Raw genomic sequence first — 24,035 nt, forward strand, 5'->3', positions numbered from 1 at the left:
AATTTATTTTATAATTCATTTTGTAATTTACAGAAAATGTGCTTAACATGTTTTAACTTTTGTTACTGTCAAATAGATTATGTTTAATACATTTTATAATTTGATTTAAGGTTTAGGCTCGCCGAACATATATTACACATGTACTATTAAAAATGAAAATGAAAATAAGGGCTACAAAATGATACTGAACATGCCCTAAGTTACTTGGAGTGTCAACCTAGAAATAAGTATCACCATAGACTTAAATTTATGGAACAACTTTTCAGGTCTGTTGGTTTTCCTCCATTAGCTTATTTTAGGTCTATATTTCCATTTTTTTTAAATGGATGCAAGATGATGATGATGAAACTATGATATCAATAATTATGCACCTTTGTATTCAATAAGAATCATATGCATATTCAACAGTGAAAATATGATAACTTTGTCGTAATTTGATCATATTACAATACAATTGACTACTAAAAAATGTCTTTATATTTTTTATTCACTACAAGAAAACATACAATAGATGACGGAAAATAACTGTCATAAAAGCCGTCATCTATGTCATTGTCATTAACTTATGACAGAATATTTTCCGTCATAAATTCATGATGGCATTTTATAATCATATATTCGTCACATAATATTTTAATGTGAAAAAATAATTAATTCAAAATTTAAATTTTTTTTAGAAATTTTGCCCCATTTTTTTTTTTAAATTTTGACGGGAAATTAAATTGCCATTTGTAAATTTATTATTCAATTTTGGCTGGATATTTTTTATGACAGATTTTATGATGGGTATTTCCCGTCATAAAGCTATATATTTTTTTAAAAAAATTGTATTATGATTATAATTTATTTATGAATTCTTGTTTACAAATTTAATTAATTAATAGAAATGAATATTGTCAAAAAAACTAAAAACAATTAATATTAATTAACATCCATTCAATCCAACAAACTAATTTCAAAATAAATACATCTATTATATATCCAATGTCATCACCACCAATACATAATATTCAAATTCCAGCAGTAATACTACCCTCTTCCTGTGGCAATACTCCAACTACCACATATCCATCAACACTCTAACTCGTACCTAGCAAACCACCATCTTCCAACAGCATTGTAATTCCGGCCATATACCCAGTACTGTTTTTATGCTGCAACTGCAGATTATTGCGGGCTGCTTCCCTATAGTTTCCAAAGTAAACATCTTTAGGAAGATGGTCATAGTTCTTCTTAAACATCGAGACATGTGACAACATGATAAATCAACAATTAGGAATGTTGTGTGCTTGTGTTAAGATGCAACCATCCAAGAATGTCTAGAAAAGTTCCAGATGATAATCATATTAGAAAAAACTTGTGAAGCCTTTAATAAACAAGCCTACAATGACTGATATTACATTTATTTATCTGTTTACCTAGCCAGAAGCATGGGAAGCAACCAAAAGAGAGATCCTACCTCAATGAAAGGCTCCCTGATATCATCTCACTCAATACTACTCTCCTGAAACAAATTATATTGCATGATTATCGTTCATGTCAATGTGACAATGCAAAGGGACCATCAAAATAAAGAGTGTGAAATTCTTTTTGCACCAAAATATACTAATGGGATTTTATTCGTGTAATAAGTACTGATCCAATCACATAATTAAGGAAGACTACCATATCAATATTGCTAGGTACACCTTACAGCAGCTATCTCAGGTAATAAACAAACAAAACTGAATGACCTTGCAACAAAATTTAAACCCCTCACCCCCAACCTAATGCCATAAACTCTTCACATTTACATCACAGTTTTAAAACTCTGTGTATGCACATAAGAAACTCAAAACAAAGTGTGTTGCATCTTAGTTGAAACAATTAGAAATTGGATAAAACTTTGCATAATTAAAAATAAAAATAACTAATCTCTATCAACATTGACCATTTAAATCGAATATCAGTATACACTGACCTTTTGACTGGTTGTTCCTCTAGTTCTCTTGTTCTGTTTATAACTTTTACCCCCTGCAAACATATAAGTTATAGTTCATGGCTATGGATATTTGAAAAACAAAAGTGAAAAGTCCTAATTATTACAAGCAATTGAGGAAGCAGATCTCACCGAAATTGACTCAAAGACTTTAGATACAGCAGGAGAGGTAGCCTTCCCCTCCACAAAAAGGAAAAAAATTAGAAATACCAATAACCTTGTGATCCTGCATATGGTCTATTCAAGGCCAGCAAAAGTGCTTGTTGTAATACATATCTAGACAAGGTCAAACCAATAGGAAGAGTACATGAATTGGTGCCAATACCTGAAATTTAGCAAATTTAAAATGATCCAAAAGAAACAGATTCTAAATCTCTCTATTGAGTGGGAAAAAAAACAAAGTAACGTCATTGATCACAGCCTGATTTAAAAACTCCTCAGCATGCAGTATAATTTCTATTGAACTCCATTACATTCAGGGACATCAATTACTACGTACTCTAGATTTATGAATCATAACTCATTCTACAAGTAAATTTAAGAATTTCCTTAGAAAATTATGTTTCATGTATGAGGTATATCATTAAAATATGTTGTACATCAGCACACTTCCATTCCACATCTACATTTAATGCTTAAGCACATACCAACGTTTAAAACTCCATGGATGAGAATAATTGACTAAACGTTAAAAAGAGCAAAAATAAAATACAATATTGACAGTAAAATGGAATATTCATTTGCAAATACTTAGTAAAAAAGAAATTATGGAGTAAATAAAGCTAATAGAAGAAACTTAACTTAATCACAGAAGTGAAACATAATCAAATTTCTTCAACCAAAACAAAAAAGAAAGAAAACGCAACTTTGAATATTCAAGAAGCAAGATCCAAAAACTGAAACAGGCCCACTAATTACAATCGTCCAAAAATTTAGGAAAATAACTTATGCCAGACAAAGAAAAACAAAAAGGAAAAAAACAAAATAATGTGTCTACTATATAATAAATACAAAAACAAAAAAGAAACCCATCAAAGATTTAATCTTCAAAAACTCATAAAGGGTATGAATCAAACCAAACGAAAATGACAAGAAAAAGGCTCACCTTGGCTTTTAGATCGGCTCCGTAATTAAACTTCCAGTCTTTGAAATAAGAGAAGGAAGGGGTGTTACTCCGGCCAAGAATATCAGTGCAACCACCGGAGGAGGAGGAGGAACGGACAGTGGTGGTGGCAGGGAGGAGGGAGGAGTCAACGTCTATTCCGATCTAAGAGCCAAGGAGACAGAGTGAAACAAAGTGAAGGAGACAGATGGTATTAGAGGCCAAATTGAAACTAAGCAAGAAGAAATCAAGTATGATGGCAACGGCAGTTGTGAACGGTAGAAGGACGACAAGAATAAGGGTTTCAGACAGAGGGTTTGTGAATGGCGAGAAGGAGGAAGAGAAGTAGCGTTTAGGGATTTTGATTTCTAAGTAGCATTTTAACGTTTAACAATTAGAAAAAAGAAAGCAAGCTTTAAGTTGCTAAAACGGTAGCGTTTTGGTGGCATTTTTTTAATTATTAAAACACATCTTTTTTTTTTTTAATAAAATAACACATCAAATTTGTTAACATATATGTTTCCATAATATTGATTTTGATGATAACAAATAAGATTAAGAATGATTAATCTTTTAAGCTCAAATTATTTAATATTCTTTTTAAATAAATCATTATTTTCACATTATAAATGTTTTATATTTAATGGAAAAATGATTTTATGAAATTGGTTGTTCTTCAAAGTTTATGGTTTAATTGAAAGAATTTTGAAAATTTTGAAATAAACAAGTATTGCTTGAAATTTTGGAGAATGACTTATTTGAAAAGTGTCATAGCATTTTGGGTTATACCATAATTTCATAAAGTTTTAGGATTAACAAAACATTACTTAGAAATTCTGAAATTGGACCTATTTATAAAGTTTTATAACGTTTTGGGCCGTAACACAGTTTTATAAAGTTTTAGGGTCAAACTGTAAATTTCGAAAATATTTCACTGTAGCAGTTACTGTAGAAAACGGCGATCCGACATCTTGATAACGGCTCGCCGACATCTAACAGAATTGAAGATTAGTCTCTGGACCTAAACGGCGAACCGACATGTGTGATAAACGGCTCGCCGATATCAACCAGTAGCCTCTGGACCTAAACGGCGATCCGACATATAGTTAACGGCGATCCGACAATTTGAAAAATCAGCCCAACGGTCATATTGACCAGTCAAACGGCGATCCAACAGTGTGCAGAAAGTCAATAACGGCTAGTTTTCAGCTCCAACTATAAATAAGCTCAATCCAATTCAAACAAGAAGATTTCCAACGATCATCATTGAGTAAAATATTGAGAATACAACTTTCATTGAGCTTTAAATCTTTGTATTCATCTTATTCATTCACACATTGAGCTTTCACTTGTGATCAAACACATTGTGGGAGAGAGATTCATTTGTAATCATTTTTGTAATATTTATCCTTGAGAGGTTGTAAGTGTTGGGATACACTTGGGATAAGAGATTGGGGATAATCTCTTGTTGTAAAGGTCCATTGACACCTTGGAAGTCAATTGTAAGCGTTTGAAGCCTTGGGAGGCTAGCTTAGTGAAATCCTCAAGCCCGGTGTGCTTGGAGGCGTGGACGTAGGCGGGGATTGCTGAACCACGTAAAAATCCTTGAGTTTGCTTTCTCTTCCCTTACTCATTTATTATTGTGCTTTTATTGAATTTATTGTTTTCGAATTTGTTAAGGCATTAGATTGGATTTGTGTGTGGTTTGCCTAGGATAATTTTTAAAATCCCAATTCACCCCCCCTCTTGGGTTGCCTAGTTAGTATTTCAAAATTTGGGTCAAAAGTGGTCAAAATCATTTTTCTATCATACTTTTTTGATAGAATAAATTTCTATCAAATTTCTATCATAATTTCATGATAAAAAATAATTCTATCATAAAATCATCATAAATTCATGATATTAAATATTTATATAAAAAGCCTGTCATAAATTTATGATATATTGAAAATTCTATCATAATTCTGTTGTAATTTTATGATATACCTATAATCTGTCATAAATTATCTGTCATCTATTGCCTGTTTTCTTGTAATGATTACATTTTACATTAAAGTTGTAGCACATTATAAATGCAAAGCTTAATGTTTAATAACATAACACTTCAACAAAATCAACATCTTAAGTATGATGTATAATATAGATTATTGAAATAGTTATACCTAACACTCACAACAATTTATAAAAATTTATAGTGTTTTATTTACAATATCTTTTCTAATTATATTTGTATTAATATCTATCTTAAAGTCAATTTTTAGATTAGTAGATTTTAATAAATCCATCAGGATAGATTAATAGTAACTTAATATTAAAAAAATTCATTATACAAGTTATTTTATTAATTATATTTATTGTAATATTTTATTTGTATCTTATGATATTTATTATTATTATTATTATTACTATATGTATATTTATTTAGGTTGTTTAAATCAAAACATATAATAGTCATTTATGAAAATTAAGGGCTCTATATTATCATTTCTGCTTAGCTTGACAAATTGGCTGATTTATGGAGATCCTTTTCGACTTGTTTTTGGATTGAGATGAAACGTGTTAGGTTTGTTTGTTGGTTGTTTGTTGTTCGTTGTTCACTGTTTGTTAGTGTTTTGTCTTATCGTTTTAATATCTTCTTTTGGTTAATTAAAATGCATTCTATATGGTTTTCTGGCCGTGCATGGTTTGTAAATGCCTTTTTACAAAGTGGATCAACAGTGGAATTTTTGTTTACTTCCATTTTCCTCCAAATGAATGGTGGTGCTGGGTTTTTAAGCGTACGTGGGATTAAAGTGTTTATAAAGAGGAGAGTGATACCTTAAATCCTTATTCTCTTTAGAAGCTCTTAGTTATTGAAGTCTTTTAGACAATAATCATCTAGAGTCTGATCTCCAGCTTTTCTGATCTGGGGTTATTAAGGGTTTGCACTAATGATTTGCTTTAGGAATTTGCAAGGAATACTGCTAAGAGACTGATTACATCAGTCAATAGAGGCAATAATAACCAAAAGTCTTGCTGATTGTTGAGTTCTAATTACTTCGGATGATGATAGGTTCGCGTTTTCTTACTGTGCATAAATGCAATGTTTTCTTGGCATCTGCTATATAACAGGATTCTTACTGGTCCTTGTCTATTATTCACTTATTCCTTTATTGCTGCATCTGGTATTACCATGTCTACTTATTACTGCTAACATTTTATTTATTAGTGTGGTTATCAGTATGCGTTGTCTACACGGCATATTCCATTTTTTTATTTATTTATTCCGATTCTATCTACCCATACGAATTATTTGGGTTGCTAACTCAACGGTAGAGTACTCGGATTTTAAGTACGGCTAGCATCTTTTACACATTTCTATGAAGCAAAGAATTCGTCCAAATCTTCGGAAGAGTTTGTAAGACTGCGACTGATCCTGAAAGGAATGAATGGAAAAAACAGCATGTCGTATCAATGGATAATTTTGAGAATAGCTTATTCTTGTTCAATCGCTATAAAACCAAGTTTGAATTCTTGGCGCGGAGCAAAATAAATATAATTATTAAGAGTTGGGTCGAGTGAATAAATGGATAGAGCCCCAGGGTTCCAATTATAGGGAAACAAAAAGTAACGAGCTTCGGTTCTTAATTTGAATGATTTTCCGATCTAATTAAACATTAAAAAGATATTAGTTCCTAACGCGGGGAAAGGTTTTCCCATGAGGGGATTCTTTGCAATTGGTTTTGAGATTTTACATGACGTTAGTCCTTAGCTAACGTGCAGTGCAGCTTATTATTGTATGTCCGTGGAGCTTTCTTTCTTGAAGTTAGCTTATGTATTACTGACCTTTAGGATGGAGCCTTCTTAATTATTGTGTTATTGAAACTATTATAACTGAACCTCTTGTATGATTAGGTTTCCTCAATTGAAAAATCATTTGCAGATGCATAATGTGTTTGTTTCTTGCATGTAAAGAGAACTGCAACCAATGGTTCATACCTGTTAAAGATAAACCCAAAATTAGTTTCAACAATTTAAGCTCGTGGTACTGAATTCTCGAAAGTGTAATATGTCAAATTTAGACGGCTTAAGCTGTTTGCTTGCATGTGAAATAGGCCCTTGATACTATTGAATTATGGTTTCGGCTAGAGACGGGGTTAAGGACTTGATCCTATTGGTTGGTGAGATACTGCTTAGACAGAGCACCGATCCTAATCCTAATGGTGGAACTGGTACCAGACAGAACTATCTTAAGTTAATCACTACTCAAAGCTCATAAATCATTTACACTTGCTAGCTAGTTGTGTCATGCTTCCCTATCATCACTTGTCAAAACTGTTGAAACAATTGTAATACCTTCTAGCTTCACAGTAAGTTTTATTGAGAACAGAAAAGTGGAGGCATCGGCTAAATATGAGCTTTTAGTGTGATTTTGATAAGTGAAACTAACAAGTAAACTGGAAATGTGTTTAGTTATGTTCTTTCTGAGCTTTGTTCTTCTTTTTTGTAACTAATTCTTTTCTGCTCATTTGAAATGGTTCAATTACAGACTTCGAACATCTGCTTAAAATGTCACTCAGGAGTGTTATTCAATTTGAAGGGAGAATAAATTACAAAACTTTTGCTTGTTGGATGTTTTAATGGTTACCAAACACGATTGTACCTAACTGAGAACCTCACAATGAAGTGCTGGAAATTGGTTCATCTGAAAGTAATTTTATCAAATTATATGAATCTAATGTGTTATTATGCTCAAAGAATATAATGTTTTGAATAACAAGATGTTGCTGTACACAATTTCTGGGAACCCTATAATGTTCTGTTATGTGTTTAGGCAATCTTTTATTTGGGTGCAAAGATGGAAAGACAATGTCCTAGGTTTTTTTTTTTTTTTTTGCCTTTTTGGGAACAGTTTCTGTCGCAAGTAGTTATCATATTTCCTTGTCAATGCCTTGAATTGCTCTTCGGAGCAGTTAGTGTTATTGCCGGAAGAACGAAAGGACAAATAGAAAACACTAGCAGAAGAAGGTTTCAAGTTTCAGTACTGTGGCAATAATCTGATGCTCTACCGTCATTTTGGAAGTGATCATGTCTGTATCAGTCCATATGATTTCTTGAACATCTGCAGAATTGATCGTTGATGCCTATTTATGAAGAATACCGAAACGCCCCTTAACGAATGGTAGGGCGAAAAAAATGAGAAGAAAACATAACAATACCTTACCTTTTGTTCTTGTTCTGATTGTACCTCATTTTTCTTCTTTTTCGTTTGCGGAATTAACACGTTGCTGGAAAGTTTTAGACATGAGTCAGGCCACTACATTACTGAGCTTGTTTCAATATTCAAACTTAAATTCAACAAATTTGATTTTTTTTTTTTTTAAAAAAAAATTGATTTGGGCTTCCCACCCTTCAAAAACCTGATATCGTGTTTCTATTAGAAACCAAACCCTGATATCATGTTGAAGAATTAATGGTTCTGAAGCCGTAGACAAATTTTAAGAACTTTGCAACAGCCTTGCGGTTGTCTGGAAATAAATGAAAATGAAACGAAGGGGCTTTCGATTGATTTCCAATAGGGAATGTGCAAATTGGTATTTTCCAATAGGGAATGCACAAATTGATCTCTGTCTCCCTTCTGCAACTTATTTTGTAACTTTCCTTCAATGAAATCAGTCTCATTTTGCGTAGTAGGAGTTCGACGGCGAGTACTGCTATTGAAACTTGGAAAATTTGTTATCCAATGTGACCAACTGAAAACAAGATGTAAGAAAGACAACAGTTATCAAAGAGATAAAGAGATGATTGTTGTGACAGACGAATTCTTAAATAATCACTTCAAAATTTAATCCCACGTTATGTTTCACGATGATCACTTATTCCCAAGAGTTCGCGTTGTGATCTTCATCGAATTGACCGAGTATATAACACAAAAGTTCTAGCCAGTGAAGCAGCCTAGAGCATCAATATGCAACATATATATCCAAAACCACCAAGAAGCACTGATCATCGATCCTGCGAGTGAGTCATCAAGGATACACCCTGCGCCTGGTGGTGATCTCCTCGCGGCAAAAGGGACATTGTGGCATTCTCAATGCACATTTTATACAACTCTGCAATAATGCTAATGTTACTCAAAATAACATGTTGAGAAGGACAGAAGAAATCAAACATTTGTACTTGTAAGTTTACAGCATACCATGTGCCCACACTCAAAGGCCGTGTCCTTTTCGTCTTCACAGCAAATACAGCAACGCTGCAGTCAAGAGAAGAGCTTCAGTTTTCTGAAAACTTGGACCATGACAACATATGCTGATTCATTTAGACTATAAACAAAGTAGGTCAACGTTAAAAGAAAGAATCAACCCAAGAAGATTGAGTGAAACATATAGAGAGAACACCTCACATGGTATCAAAGCCCAAGTTAAAGTTTTACTTTGGCGTCACTCTCTAGCATCTGGTGAGATTTTGTACTAGTTCTCTCTGTCCATAAGTCATTTTTGTTTCTATCCTCACCAGTGCATGGGGCTCACGCCCCACCTTTTCTTTGTAGTCTTTGACGACACCTCCAGCACCTACAGATTCATACGTTGTTCTATCCCAACTTTCCACTTGCCAATCAAAGTTCCAGCCGCCCATACTCACACAGGACAATTTTTCAAATCCTTGATTCATGGATTGGTTCAGAGTCTTTGTTCCATTAGCCTATCACTCTTTTATCCACACCCATCTAAGTCACATCAAGATCCACTCTTGTGTAAATTTCAATTAGTGTGCTTTAAGTTTTCTCGAGTTTCAAGTTTCCGACCTAAAGTTTCAAGATTTCAGCAAGCTTGCTCCTTTAAAGGAATGAATCAAGTCTCAAGCCTCAAGTTTCAAGCTTTGAGTTATCTCCAGTTTCATATTTTCAACCTCAAGTTTCAAGATTTCAACAAGCTTACTGCTTTCATAGTTATATTGAGATTGAGGAGGCGTCAAAGGAAGAATCAAGGCTCTTAAGCACAAGTCTCAAACTTCAAGCCTAAAGTTTTAAGCATCAAGATTTCCCCAATTTCAAGTTTCAATTTTTCAACCTCAAAACTCAAGATAGCAATCAGCATGGAAACTCCAAGATTATGATTATGATTAATTCTAGATGATTATGGAATCTCCAAGATTTGTGATATGATTCTATTTACTTAATTTCCTTATTTAACTTCTTGTATTGCCTATTTCAATAAAATCCACTTTAATTTCCTTATTAAACTTCCTGTATTGCCCATTTTAAACAAGGTCCACTTCATTGAATACACAACATAGACTGGAGTACAAAACTTCTTTCCATTCTCTCACAATCAACAACTTGGAAAATTGCTCCCTTTACCAAGTCAGTTAGATCATTAATGATTTTCATTTAAGGCAGTCATGATGGGGAAAGCATAAGCTACAATATACTGTAATGTAAATATGTAAACTTAAGGGGACAAAAATAAACTATACATGGAAATGGAATGCGCCCCTTTACCATTCCTGTACAAATAGGCTATACTACATTGATTTTCTATTTTCTTATTATTATTTTTTAGTCTAGGGACTCTACATAGTTCCTGAATCAATAGTGTAAGTCTTATTTTAGCTTGAGATTTGTTGTAGAGTTGCTTATTCTATGTTAGGATAGAAGTTTAAGCAGAGAGTCGTGGTGCACCACATTTCTTTTCTAAGCTCCTAACAATATATAGGGAAAAGATGCAAGATCGACATCATACCTGGGCCTCTGCAACTTCAGCTGAAACAGGTCCCATTTGCCGGGCACAATGAGAAGAAAGAACTGGTGGAGGTTTTGGAGTTATTTTCTTTGCTCTTCCAGTCATACGACTTTTGTGCAATGCAACAAAATATAAGAAAAATTCAATCAACACATGATATAAGCAATGTCACTAGCACTATTGATTCAAACAGAATAATGCTTCATAAAAATCATCAGGTTTTGTCAAGGCCACATCCTCTATTAATCATCCGTCATTGAGATACCTTCATTCGTAGATGCGAAATTTATATCTTTGAGAATATTATTGAATCTAGCGTCCACCAAGTAGTAGAATCAATAATATTGGTGAACCTTACCTCATTATGCCAAGTTCATCAGCTGCCATGGAGGCATTTATGAGAGCGGCAGCAAAATCCTTCGCTTTCTCAGCAGTTGTTGTAGTTTTTGACATGATGGCAGTAAAATTAACAAACTGCAACAAAAAGTTAAGTTCAAAATCCTGATATGAAAAATAAAAAATAAAAAATAAAAAACCTGACGCAAATCAAAGGGCATTAAAACTGGGTGCTATACATGAAAATTGTCAAATTGGAGTGCAGGGATCTTGTCATGAAATTTCTGGATGCTTTCCCAAGGTCCATCACCGACTCCAACAAGAACAATCGAAAGTGGATATGAACTGCTTACAATAAATTGAAACAATAATATATAGATGACAAGCAATTAAATAAACAAGTCCATGGACACTGCTAATGAAAAGCTCTATTCGGCTATTCCAAAACTACACCTTGCATCAACAATAGACCTTATTGTTTCTTGTTCTTGTTGACTCCCCGTAGCAACCTACATATGCAAAAACAAAACATTCCGCAAATTGATAATAATGAGTGTCTTTGTGAGACACAAAGAGAAGTGGCTTAATTATGATTCAACCTGTCCACTAGTGATGATAACCAATACATGGTGCAGGCCTCCACTCTCTTCCACAATGTCTACCGCAGCCTCAACCATTGGCGCATAAGAGGTTGGCCCTTAAAACAATCACATATGTGTGTGTGTGTGTGTGTTTTTTAGAAAAACATTATATATCAACTCTATGTCATATCCAAAGGCAGTAAATAATTAAGCTTATTTAATCAACAAGCACACATTTATTTCCTTATTACAGCATGCATATTTCTTTTTCTTTTTAAAAAAGAAAATCTGGTTTTCATGATGAGTTACGAGAAAAATGCTGACCAAAATATTGCACATTGGGAACATTCTTTCTGTAGCATTCCAAGACGTGTTCAAACCCCTGACATGGGGAATCATTCTCTTGAAAACTAAACACTCCCTCATCCCGTGTGGTATCTGTAAGCAGAAGGAAATGAATGATCAGTGATTGTTTCCACAAGCAAAAGAAAACTGGAAGATGATTTGAGCTGTTTGTACACGTGCATGGATCTAAACCTACCATCACCAAAACCATAACAACGAATACAGTCACCGTCAAAGAGAACCAGCTCCTTTCCAGTGATATAGATAACTTCCTGGTATGGATTAAGGGTGTCACCATCAACAATGGTGTGAAGGCTTTCGTTTTCGAATGAGAATTTTCCTTCAATAACAACATAAATGCATTGGCTTCCAACGGAGATAAATATATACACAACAAAGACAAACAATTTCAAAAGAATATAAATAATCATGCATAAAGCTTATGTCACAATGTTGTGCATTACCAGGGCATGTTTGATTGGTATTGCTTCAGAGTTCAAATGATCAATCAATTATAGATCAAAATTCTCAAATAACCAGCTTTCAGGAAAATTAGTTTATCAAGGTATTTGATAGACTTAAACTATAACCAGAAGTTGTAAATGTTCGGTAAATTGATTATAAAAAAGTGTGGTGTGTGAGTGCTATGACCAATATGGAATGTATGGGTGTGTGTATATTGATTCTTTAGTGAGAATATTCTCACTTTAATTATTAATAAAAAAATTTTAAAAAATATATTTTTAATGCATTGAAATTTGTGCTTTTTTCTATTTTAATGAATAACGTCCTCCCTACAGAAAGACACAATATATGTATGTGTGTGTGTTTTGTTCTTCTTTCTTTCAAGCGAACTTGCTAAAGTGAGAAATTTATTAATGAAAGCGAAAAAACAACCGTTACCAAACATAATTTTGTTAAAACCCAAGAACATGCTCAAAGACTAAGCTGGTTTCTTAAATGGTTCTACTCAGTCGAACAATCCTTACCAGCCCATAGATTGCTTGCAGTGAAATCAATCCCAAAAATCAGTTTGTATCGGACTTTACTAGGATCTCTCACGCCTGCTGGTGCCTGAAAGCAAAATTAAACATTAGAATTAATGTTGATGCTGCAGGGGTGATGAAAAGGGAGGATATACACAAATTTAATTTAACAAATTCCAAAAACTAAATAACCTCTACTATCTTTTTGCCTCTGTACAACAATTATGCTGAACTTAAAAGACAAAAAAAAAAGAAAAAAACAGTTATTCTAGCTAGTTGGCTGCTACCTCCGGCAACTCATCATCGAATCTTGGTGGTTCTGCAAAATCGACACTTGATTGTCGACGACTTGTTCCGGCAGCTGCAAATGGCCAATTGTTGCTGGGAATAACCATAATTACTGTGAGGATTTGTGCACCGGCGACAGCTAGATCTGCAAGAACCCTTTAACTTTTCCCCAGGCAGGACTAGACGCGTTACTCTGCCCCTCACTCTCTCTCCATACGTATATATACACACACACACACACATAGACACTTCACATGAATAAAAATTATCCACATTACTTCTTATTATTATTATTATATATTTTTTTAGTTCCGCAGTGGATTTTGAATCTCTACAGTGTTGAATGTTAATCACAGTCATAACCTAATCATCGTGACAACAAGAGTAATTGGTTGATGAATGGTTGTGTTTGGTATCTTTTACGTCAGAAGCTCACCATTCTCCAGCTTTCCCACCTCCGGCTTGTTAATCTTGCATGCAAGGATGTTAATTACGACAGTTGATAATAAAATTTTTGCACGGATGTTAATTATTTTAGAAAATGCTTAGTGTCGCCAAGACAGAGAGAATGTCGTCTTGCTCTCTTCCGGCTTCCGCTCTCCACACTTATTTAATGTTAAATGTTAAAATAAGTATTAAAAAGTGAAAAGGGTAATTTTAGAATTTTCCTCTAAAGTTTGGTATATTCAGATAGAAAGGATCTACGCATTCTCAATGAACTGACTTTAGTATTCTTATCCTTAGGAATTAAGATTTGTTTATTGACTAACAAAATAACTAAAATACCCTTGCTCAAAACAACACATTTTTTTATGTTAAGATTAATGTACTATTGGTTAAATAGCATAATATGCTCTGCACACTGCTTTTTATAATACAAAATTTTCTTTTTAAACGCTAGATCTCATTAGCAGTCTCGCCTTTTCTAACAGTGCCGAGGGGTTGATTAATAATCGTTTTTTGAAAATAATAATAAAGGTTAACATATGCAATCATTACTTTAATACAAACTAAAATTCTAATAGTAGAAAATAATTAATTAATGTAGGATCACTCACAGATGCATAGAGTGGGAAACAAATCTTATATATAGTCATTATGTATTTCGAATCAAAACTTAAGGGAAAGAGGAAGAAAAATATAAAATTAATCATCCCAAAATTCCTTTGAGTATTACTAACATTCTTTACACCGGTAATAATTTTTGGACTAGAAGCCACTAGTAAACTCGATTTAACATGATTAGAGAAATAAATAAATAAACAAAAAGCTTGGAAACTAAATATTATTTTTCTAAAATTATATTAGGGAATAGCGGGCAAACTTGTAACTAAGTCATCTATGGGCTTGAATTAACATCTGACAGCTTTATATATTTCAGATGAAGTTTGCAAGAGTTTGCCTTTATTAAAGTTGACTTAATATGATGTGGAAAATGTGACCGGCAAGGACTTACTCCTTTGCATGCAATGCGACCTCCTTGTATGCTTCACTTGTCACGCTTGACCTCTCCAATTTCAGACTAAAATGCCATTGTAACTTTATCGAACCTGAGCAGATCTGCGGTCCAAAATTGTATTAAAAATAAAATGTGAAAAAAGTTAAATTGAAGAAACAACAATGAAGAAAGTGATATTAAAAAATATGAATTGAAAGGCAACAATTTGCAGAATTTTGATCAAAGTGCCCATGTTTAATAGTAATATGCTTCCATTTATACAAGAGCAACAAGTTATTGTCAATCATAGGTCAACATTATTTTTCTATCATAAATTTATCCAGCTTTTCCACATATAACCATTACTTTATAATTTCAATGCATGCCCCAATAAAGCCATGTAATGCGTCTTCACTGTTAATTTTTTTTTTTGTTGAATTAAAATAGATATGCAACTGAAATGGCCCATGTGCACCCTAAACTCACTGATCCAAAGAATACAGCAAACCATTTTATTTTTCGCAACCCAAGTCATGTAAATACCACGATAAAACCCCCAAAAAAAAATTCAAAAACCCTTTTAACAGAATATTGCTTATATACACTCCAAACCATCTTCAACATACATTTTCATCTTTAATTCTACTATAACCATCATGAATCTATTGAAAAAAAAATCAGAAAAAACAACAAAAAATCTCAAAAAATTTCAAGAACCATTTTTAAATCAATCACAAGGTAGCAGAGATATTTAACTCTATGTTCAACATGCTTTTACAATACTCATTTAACTACAACTAACGCTAAATGACGGACAAAATCAGATGCAATAGCAACAATCTTAAAAATTTTCTAGACCCATTTGTTAATTTTTCACCAAGACTACCAATTTCAGCTAATAAACTAACATGCATTGAAAGAATCTAATTCATACCTTATTCGTGGCTTGGAAACAATGAGATGGTTAGCTGGTTGCTGGCAAAACTCACTCGCAGTCGTGAATCTATGATGATGGGTTGTTTTGATTTCTATGATGATGGTTTTTGTTTTTGTGCTGAAATGATGATTTTCGGGAAAAAAGTTGTATTTTTACACATGGATTTTTGTCTCGATTCTGTTTATGTTATTTATTTAAATAAAAAATTTCAATAGGAGGGAAGATTTGGTGAAAATATTGATGATGTGTTTTTATTTGTTTCTAAAATGCTGAATTTTGGGGTAACATAGTTATTTTTGTTTTACTTGTCTGTCCTGAGATATTGGTGATTTCCTGTGATTCGTGAAGATGAGATATGTGGCTTTTGATGAACTTGACTGGCTTTTGATGAACTTGAGTGAGATTTTTAAGAGTTGGGGTTTTGTGGTAGAAAATTGTTTTGAAAAAAAAAAAAAAGATAAAAAAGAGGAAGAAGTTGAAAATTTTGTGGAGAAATTGAGCAAATTTTAGGTATGTTCTGCATTGCAGCATGAGTTCGAACTTCAAACAAGTTCAATTCTCTATTTGCGCTGATGGTTTTGATGGATAATTCTTAATTTTCTTTGGTGATGTGAATGTTGGAGCATAGGGTTCAATATGATTATGATGGAGTGAACTAACAAGGGCGTTCAAAACATGGAATGTTTAATAAGAAGTGGAGAGAGTTCTCAATGATAGTTAGGATATATGCGAAATCTCAAAGACTTTTCCATCTAACTAGTAATTTTATTTTTCCTTCAATGCAATTTATGGATGAATAAGTTAATTACTTTCTAGTAATATTGAATTGTAGTTTAAAAGAAAAACTATTGAATTGAAATTGGTCTATCGACTGAGTGCTCTCTTACTATATTTCCTCAGGCAGCTTATCAGTTATGGTGGGAAGCTTTTGGCATGTATCAATGACCTCTTGTCAACCAAGTTAAAAGACATTGGGATAGATTTAAAAAATGGTTGACAGAAAATTTCCCTGAGGCTAAGGCTACACTTCGAAAGGGTGCATCAGAAGCAGATATTCAAGAGCTGGAAAAAAGTTTGAAAGTTAAGCTGCCTGTCCCGACGAGGATTCTCTATCGTTTTTGTGATGGTCAAGAATGCCAGACTGATGATTTTGAAAGCATAGGTTCAATGGGCCTCATTGGTGGATACTCTTTTTATGGGCACCTGGTAAATGTATACTTGATACCTTTGAGTCACATTATTATGGAAACAAAGGAGATCAGACGCCAATTGCATTTTCCCGGCAGAGATAAATATGTTGTTTTGGCCTCTTCTTCCACATATAGTGAAAAGTTTTTCTTCCTCAATTGTACCAATGGCCAACTATATGTTGGTACCAAGAATCTTTTGTCAGATGGAGAAATTATTCCATGTGTACCAAATGCACTGATAAGCTTGGGACACAGCTTTAACAGTGATCAACAGCAGGATCTATGCTGCTATGGTTAGAAGAACATGGCTGTCGCTTACATAATGGCATTATCAAGCTTCTTGAAGAAGAAAATTTCAAATTTATTAATCTGTTTCCTGAGGAACCTTCCCACTGTTCGATTGCTGTAACTAACGGTATGAAGTAAGTTACTCTAGCAACTTGCATTGGCTGATAGATTTGCCAGTTTTGTTGTCTCGGGGTTGCAGGGTTGGTTGGGTGGGAACCTTGGTAAGGTGAACAGCTGTTTATTATGGCTGATGCATTCTGTGCACCCCATTTGACCATCAATTAAAAGAAGAATTCCAAATGCCTACTTTCTCATACATGCTTTTCTTCCTTGTGCGAAGAAAAATAGTAATCTTGTTTTGTTCCCGCACCATATCAAAGTTTTGGGAGTTTGTTGTTTTGAACTTTCTGCTGCACATAATGTAATTGTGTATGCTTCGAAGGTTTCGTATATGTATACTAAAACACAAAAATGCATGTGCAAGTTGTCAAATTTGCTTGCTCAAGGCTAAAGTGAAAGCTATTGCAATTTGAAGTATGTAGTCTGGTTGCTAAATGAACATTTCCGGTTTCCTTCCTTTCTTGTTAGGTGTTGTGTTATGAGATTTTAATTACATAAATTCAAATGCCATTTGAGAACAAAATACATTTATTCTCTGCTAATATTGATTAGCTTTCTTTGGTGGCTTAAGAGTTATTCATGGCAGCAGAACTATAATTAAATTTTACATTTTGTTCTTACATTTTAGAAGCTGTGTATGTATGAGTGTGTGTGTATATATATATATATATATATATATATATTGCAAGTATAGGAATTCCCTTACTCGCTTTGAATTATGTTTTCATCATCATCCCTTTCATGCTCAAGGATGTTACTTCATTATTATTTTGTCCTAACGTAGTAACTAGGGGTGTTCGCGGATCGGATTTTACGGATTGGACATCAATCCATATCCGATCCATGATTTTGCGGATTATAATATTTCAATCCAATCCAATCCACGGATTGATAAAATTCAATCCAAATCCAATCCATACATCTGCGGATCGGATGCGGATTTGACTCAATCCATATCCAATCCATACGTCTGCGGATTGGATGCGGATTTGACTCAATCCATATGCAATTCACCATTTTGCGCATTAGTTTTCGAATTAAAAATTTTTAGTTCTCTCCAACTAATGAAATAAAAAAAATCTAATATAAAAATAATTTTGCTACCAATTAAAATTAAAATTGAATAAAATTTAAATAAATTAATTGTTTAAATAAAGCTAAAATAATACATTTAAAGTTTTAAAATATAACACATCGAGACTAATTATTCAAATAAAGCTACAATAATATGTTCAAAGTTTCAAAATATAACACACCAAGCTTAATTGTACAAATAAAGTTACAATAATACGTTAATATAACACCGAAATTAATTGTTCAAATAAAGCCACAATTAATTGAAATGACGAAGTTTCGGAAATCAAATACAGTCTGATCCTTCACCAGGGTTGTTGGCTTGTCGAAAAGTGGTGATTACGGTGAAGTGGCTCGATGAACTTGGGAAAGAAGATGACTTGCTCTAGCTAGAATCGCGCAGCCGATGTCCTTTAAATCCGTGTCGAGAGTGTATCTAACCAGTATTGAGTGTTGCTAGTGTGTATGACGGCGGGGAAGTTTAGGATTTTTTGTTTGCAAATTGTTGGTGACTTGACGTTATGTTACTTTGCTTTTACTAGTGTGTGTGACTTTGCTTTTATTTTGTTTTACAATTTTTACAAGTTATATTTGTATATTTGATTATTTAATTATTTTTTATTTTTTTTATTATTATTGGGTAATGGCTAAGATATGTTATAGTGCTTAGTAACTATGCAATGTCACATTTACAATTTTTTAATTAAATTTATAATAATTTTTTAATCATATATATATATATATATATATATATATTTTTTTTTTTTTTTTTGCGGATTCACGAATTTCTGCGGATTTACAGAAGTAAATCCATATCCAATCCATCGACTGCGGATTTTTAAATTTTCAATCCATATTCAATCCACGGATCGGATTCAGCGGATCGGACGGATTGAGCGCATGGGATTGAATTCTAAACACCCCTAGTAGTAACTGTCGTCTTAGTCATTATCATAAGAAATCTAATAAAATGATAATCTATTTCAGATTTGTGCCTCTGCTGTATTTATTTCAGATTTCACTGGCCCTGAATGTGACTCTGAGAAGTACTTGTTTGCGTATTCAATTCACGTCTCTACTGCCTGAAGGATGCATCATAAATGGAATGACTTTCAGCTCTTGTCTACTGCAACATAGACACTGGGTAATCCATGCTTATAACGTTGTCTTATCTGATGTTAGTGGAGAAGCTGTGATTGGAATGGTATGGCTCAAGTTGATCATTTTTATTTTTTCCTCGTTGTAATTCTCCCTGTAGATATCCACTGCAAGCTTTTTGTTGCTGGTATTGCTGCTATAGAAACTTTCAAGTGACAATTATTTCATAAAACTTTTCATGTCATTTGGGACCTTGGTATGACTAAGAAAGGCTTCACATAAAATTTTTAAGGCTTATCATTTTCAACAAATGAATAAAATTTAAAGGCTCGTCTTTTCAATGAATGAATAAAAGTACTTGACCTTTATGCCTGGCCTGCATAGAAACGTTGGAAACCTCATTTCTTCTCTTGTATATTTGCAGTATCCACGTTTTCATCCAGGTCAGAAAGAACTTTTTTATTAGAGTTGCACACCTCTACCAGGTTCTTCAGGCTCCGTCAGAGGTTCTTTAATGTTTGTACCCGCCAGGTACTCAATCTAAATCCTTTGTACTAATCTTCCTGATAATCCCGACTGTTATGTGGGCTTGATGATTTGAAGTAGTGGGTGGCTATCAGCAGATTTCGAGAGTGGTGATTTTCTTTTCCTAATTGTATAAAAATTGTTGTAGTAGCAATATATTTTGACATTTTTGTTAGTTTACATGGCTACCACAGCACCCATAATAGGTTAGTTAATTTATACATGATTTGCATAATTGTTATGAACCAATTTAAGAGTTTGCACCTTGCAGCTTTTCCTACTGATTATCTAAAGAGTGCATAAGTCATCTCAATGCTATTACTAACATGATAACATATTCTTTATCCAGATTGGCTGACCCGAAAGGCAGTCCATTTGAAGTAGAAGTGGCAGAGTTCCCCCTCCAGCAGCCAGACTACATATTCTGAAAACCATTTACATGGTTGTTATATGTTTTTCGTCAGTAAGTAAATGAATAATAAAATTATCTGCACTTGTGAACTTAGCTTGATTATGACTAGCCCAATGATGATCAGAAGGTGGCAAACTGGAGGAAGCAGCTGTTACATCTATAAGGCTGGCTTGAGTAACTGCAGACACTTTGCTTTTTCGGCTTCACTGGACTGTCATCCAAAATCCGGCCACTGCACTGGGCCACTGGCATCCAATGGTTCGGGGTGAAGGTCCACGTTGCAGCTGAGGGCTTTTTGTATAAATATGTGCACTTTGTAGCTGGGTTAAAAATCACTGCTCGAGTTCTTGCTTGGATTCTTTTTCTTTAACCTTTGAGCAAGGTTCTTCAGTACTTTTCTTAGATTGCCTGTTGTCAAATACTAATAATGGTTTTGCATATTTCTATATGAATTCCTCTTGTAATGTTATTACAACATTCACATGTTATTATAACATGTGGTTAACGATTATTTAATTCCGATGACAACAACCCTTGATGTTTCAGAATTTTGATTCTTTGGCTTTTCTTTGATTTTTTTTCTTCCCAATTAACTTAAAGTCGTTGTTTTCCGCGAGGGGGCGTGGTGGGGGGAGGCGGGGACAATTGAGGAGGGAGTGATCGTTAATTACATAATGTATCATTATACATATGAATTCTGAATTGTGCCACGTAATTTAAATAAATAACTTCAAATTAAGTGAGGATAAGTTTCACATGGTGTTTCTTAATATCCGTTGGTGCCCTTAATAGCATCCAATTTAAGTATCTGTCACCATGTAATTCACAACTGATACGCTTGATTTGAATTGACAAAAGTGAAACTGAAAAGATAAAAAGAAAGGAAATTAAGCCATACTATGGTTTAAATTAACTTCTAACAATTCATTGATTAATTTATTTAAACACCTGTTGCGGGTAAGTGTATTTAAATTTTTTTTAATCATTTCAAGTTTCTTACAAAACTCGCATTGATTTCAATTAAGATCAGTGCATCGTTTATGACAATTAATAGTAATAATCGTGAATTAAAATTCTCAAACATAATTATAATGATCAATAGCATCAACAATTTCATCATTAGTTCAAATGCAGTCCTAATCACTTATGATTTGTTTACTTCATGGGATAGAGAATGATAATAAAGGAATGAGAATGAAACTCATGTTTTATGTTTACTTGGCATGAAACTCATGTTTATTTGGCAAAATGTAATTTGGTAATGAAAATAAAATGTGTGAGTCCTACACAATTTGGGAATAATGAGGGAATGATAATTAAATATATGTTTACTTTTATATCCCTTTAATTTTTTCATATTTCCTAAATTACCCTCATTCAAATTACAATTAATTTTATTATTTTAAATGCCATTAATAATAATTATTATTATTAAATTTTATTAACTTTATTATTTTAGTTATTATTAATTATTTTTATTATTATTATTATCATTATTAACAATAAAAATAATAATTAACAAAAATAATTAATTTATCATTATTAACAATATTATCATTATTGTTGTTATTATTATTATTATTATTAATAACAATAATTAATAATAACTAAAATAATAAAGTTAATAAAATTTAATAATAATAATGTAATTTTCATTATCTAGATATAAAAATGATATTAATTAAAAAATAATAAATGTTAATAATGATAATATTAATAAAAATAATATTAACAATAATTAATAATAACTAAAATAATAAAGTTAATAAAATTTAATAATAATAATAAATGTTAATAATGATAATATTAATAAAAATAATAATAACAATATTTAATAATAACTAAAATAATAAATTTAATAATAATAATAATAATAAATGTTAATAATGATAAATTAATTATTTTTTATTAATTATTAATACTATGGGTATTTTAATAAATTGATTCTCATTCCCATTTATTTTGCCAAGTAAATATATTAATGGCATTCCAACATATTCCCATTCCCATTTATTTTTGCCAAGTAAACATTGAAATCTCATTCTCATTTCAGTCAATTCCAATTCCCAGCCCATATTCCCATTCCACCACATTTGCATTTCATGAAGTAAATGCACCATTAAAGTTTAAGAAGATATCAATCAATTAAATATTTCTATGATAAATTTTATTATTTAAAAATAATTCATTTATCAATATTCAGAATAAATTTTTGTTATCTATTTAAATATATGAAAGAAATATTACTAACTAAGCAAGCATAAATAAACTTAATAGTCCTCTTAACTGAGTAGGGGACAACTAAGTTACTAGCATTTATACAATACTTTATAATGTGTAAATACTAAAATAAATTTAAAAACAAATTATTTTTTAAATTAACTAAATGCTCCGAAAACAAAATTTGGAAAGCATAATCTTTGTACTAGATTTAGTGTAATTAATTACTTTCTTTATTTACCTGTGGCAAACTGGCAATATCTTAACTACATTAAAGTCATTAACTACATTAACTAATAAGATGCACAAAAAAATCAAAAAAAAAAAAAAAAAAAAAACAGAAGAAGATTATAAACCAATCAGAAAGTAGCTTATACCTACACTTGAGATACACACAAGGATTTCCCACTTCGAAACAAAATCCCGCGCTTTTGCCATCTGGCCCACGTCGTTCACATGTCGTGCTCCTCATACTTGTACCGAAGACACGTAAGCCTTTTTATTCCATCCCAACATTCCAACGAGTTTTTATCAGCCAAGTCTTTTTAGAGTTCTGTTTTTTTATAAACAGCACGTAAGTTCTTACATTTATCTATTGAGCCCCTATTGTCATTAAAATTTTCAGTTAATAAAAAATTTACTCAGATTCAAAGAGACGAAGATGGGAACACATAACTCAGATTCAATGAAACTTTCCATAATAAGAAAGAAAAAAGAAATAATGATAAACACAATGCATATCTTATTTTTCAATATAACTTTTTTATGCAAACTTACACGTATATGATAGTATACTCTAGTCTGTTTAATCACAATGTTATTGGTTCCCTTTAATTGTAATATTCACTTAACATATTAAATATTTTTTGAGAAATTTTACCCATGTAACATAATTCTTAATACATTTTCTAAAATTTTTATAGTATAACATATTCAAACTTTAATTAGTTTTGGTCAAATATAACTAAATAGTTATTATATTTAAGATAACGAAATTATTGTATTGGATAAGAATAAATCAACACAATATAATTAATTATAAGTTCACCTATCATGAATTTTTTACTTAGATCTGACACGATTACTAAATAAATGACGTGGATTCAATACAATTAAATCATTTTCGATCAACTCAAATCCGCTCACTCATATTACGCTAACGTGTCATGTCTAAAATTGTCATGAATTTTTTATTTAGATATGACATGATTAGTAAATAAATGACGTGGATTCAATACGATTAGATCATTTTAGATCAACGCAAATTTGCTCATTCATATTACGCTAACGTGTCATGTCCGAAATTGTCACTCCTAAAATATAATATTTAATGGTATAGGGACTTATAGCATAATATAGAAATATTGAATGAAAAATTCAAATTTGTTGACCT

General features: G+C 32.3%; 1 protein-coding gene, 1 long non-coding RNA gene and 1 pseudogene across 7 annotated transcripts; 1 reads left to right on the plus strand and 2 right to left on the minus strand.

Annotated features, from left to right (window-relative positions):
- Positions 1 to 953: 953 nt before the first annotated feature.
- On the minus strand, positions 954 to 3,451 carry LOC18046045. 5 transcript variants are annotated; one of them, XR_002906603.1, is made up of 5 exons: positions 3,084 to 3,451; positions 2,111 to 2,303; positions 1,961 to 2,013; positions 1,460 to 1,504; positions 954 to 1,185 (listed from the first exon to the last, which is right to left on the minus strand). It is a non-coding gene; the product is annotated as an uncharacterized LOC18046045 (long non-coding RNA). The 5 variants fall into 5 exon arrangements; XR_002906602.1 differs by having other exon boundaries at positions 1,419 to 1,504; XR_002906601.1 differs by lacking the exon at positions 3,084 to 3,451 and having other exon boundaries at positions 2,111 to 3,077.
- Positions 3,452 to 8,870: 5,419 nt separating this feature from the next.
- Positions 8,871 to 13,582, minus strand: LOC18046046 (E3 ubiquitin-protein ligase RGLG4). Of its 2 annotated transcripts, none has more exons than XM_024186893.1 (11): positions 13,340 to 13,582; positions 13,056 to 13,140; positions 12,263 to 12,406; positions 12,046 to 12,159; positions 11,740 to 11,837; positions 11,612 to 11,649; positions 11,380 to 11,485; positions 11,163 to 11,278; positions 10,805 to 10,913; positions 9,259 to 9,315; positions 8,871 to 9,172 (listed from the first exon to the last, which is right to left on the minus strand). In XM_024186893.1, the coding sequence occupies exons 1-11, from the start codon at positions 13,445 to 13,447 to the stop codon at positions 9,089 to 9,091; spliced, it is 1,059 nt and encodes a 352-aa protein (XP_024042661.1). In that variant the 5' UTR covers positions 13,448 to 13,582; the 3' UTR covers positions 8,871 to 9,088. The 2 variants fall into 2 exon arrangements, with proteins under 2 accessions (XP_024042661.1, XP_006442987.1); XM_006442924.2 differs by having other exon boundaries at positions 11,594 to 11,649.
- A 2,481-nt stretch (positions 13,583 to 16,063) lies between these two features.
- Positions 16,064 to 20,438, plus strand: LOC18046047 (annotated as a pseudogene).
- Positions 20,439 to 24,035: the final 3,597 nt, after the last annotated feature.

Source organism: Citrus clementina, unplaced genomic scaffold, assembly GCF_000493195.1.
Source record: "Citrus clementina cultivar Clemenules unplaced genomic scaffold, Citrus_clementina_v1.0 scaffold_3, whole genome shotgun sequence".
NCBI classification, from domain to species: domain Eukaryota; kingdom Viridiplantae; phylum Streptophyta; class Magnoliopsida; order Sapindales; family Rutaceae; genus Citrus; species Citrus x clementina.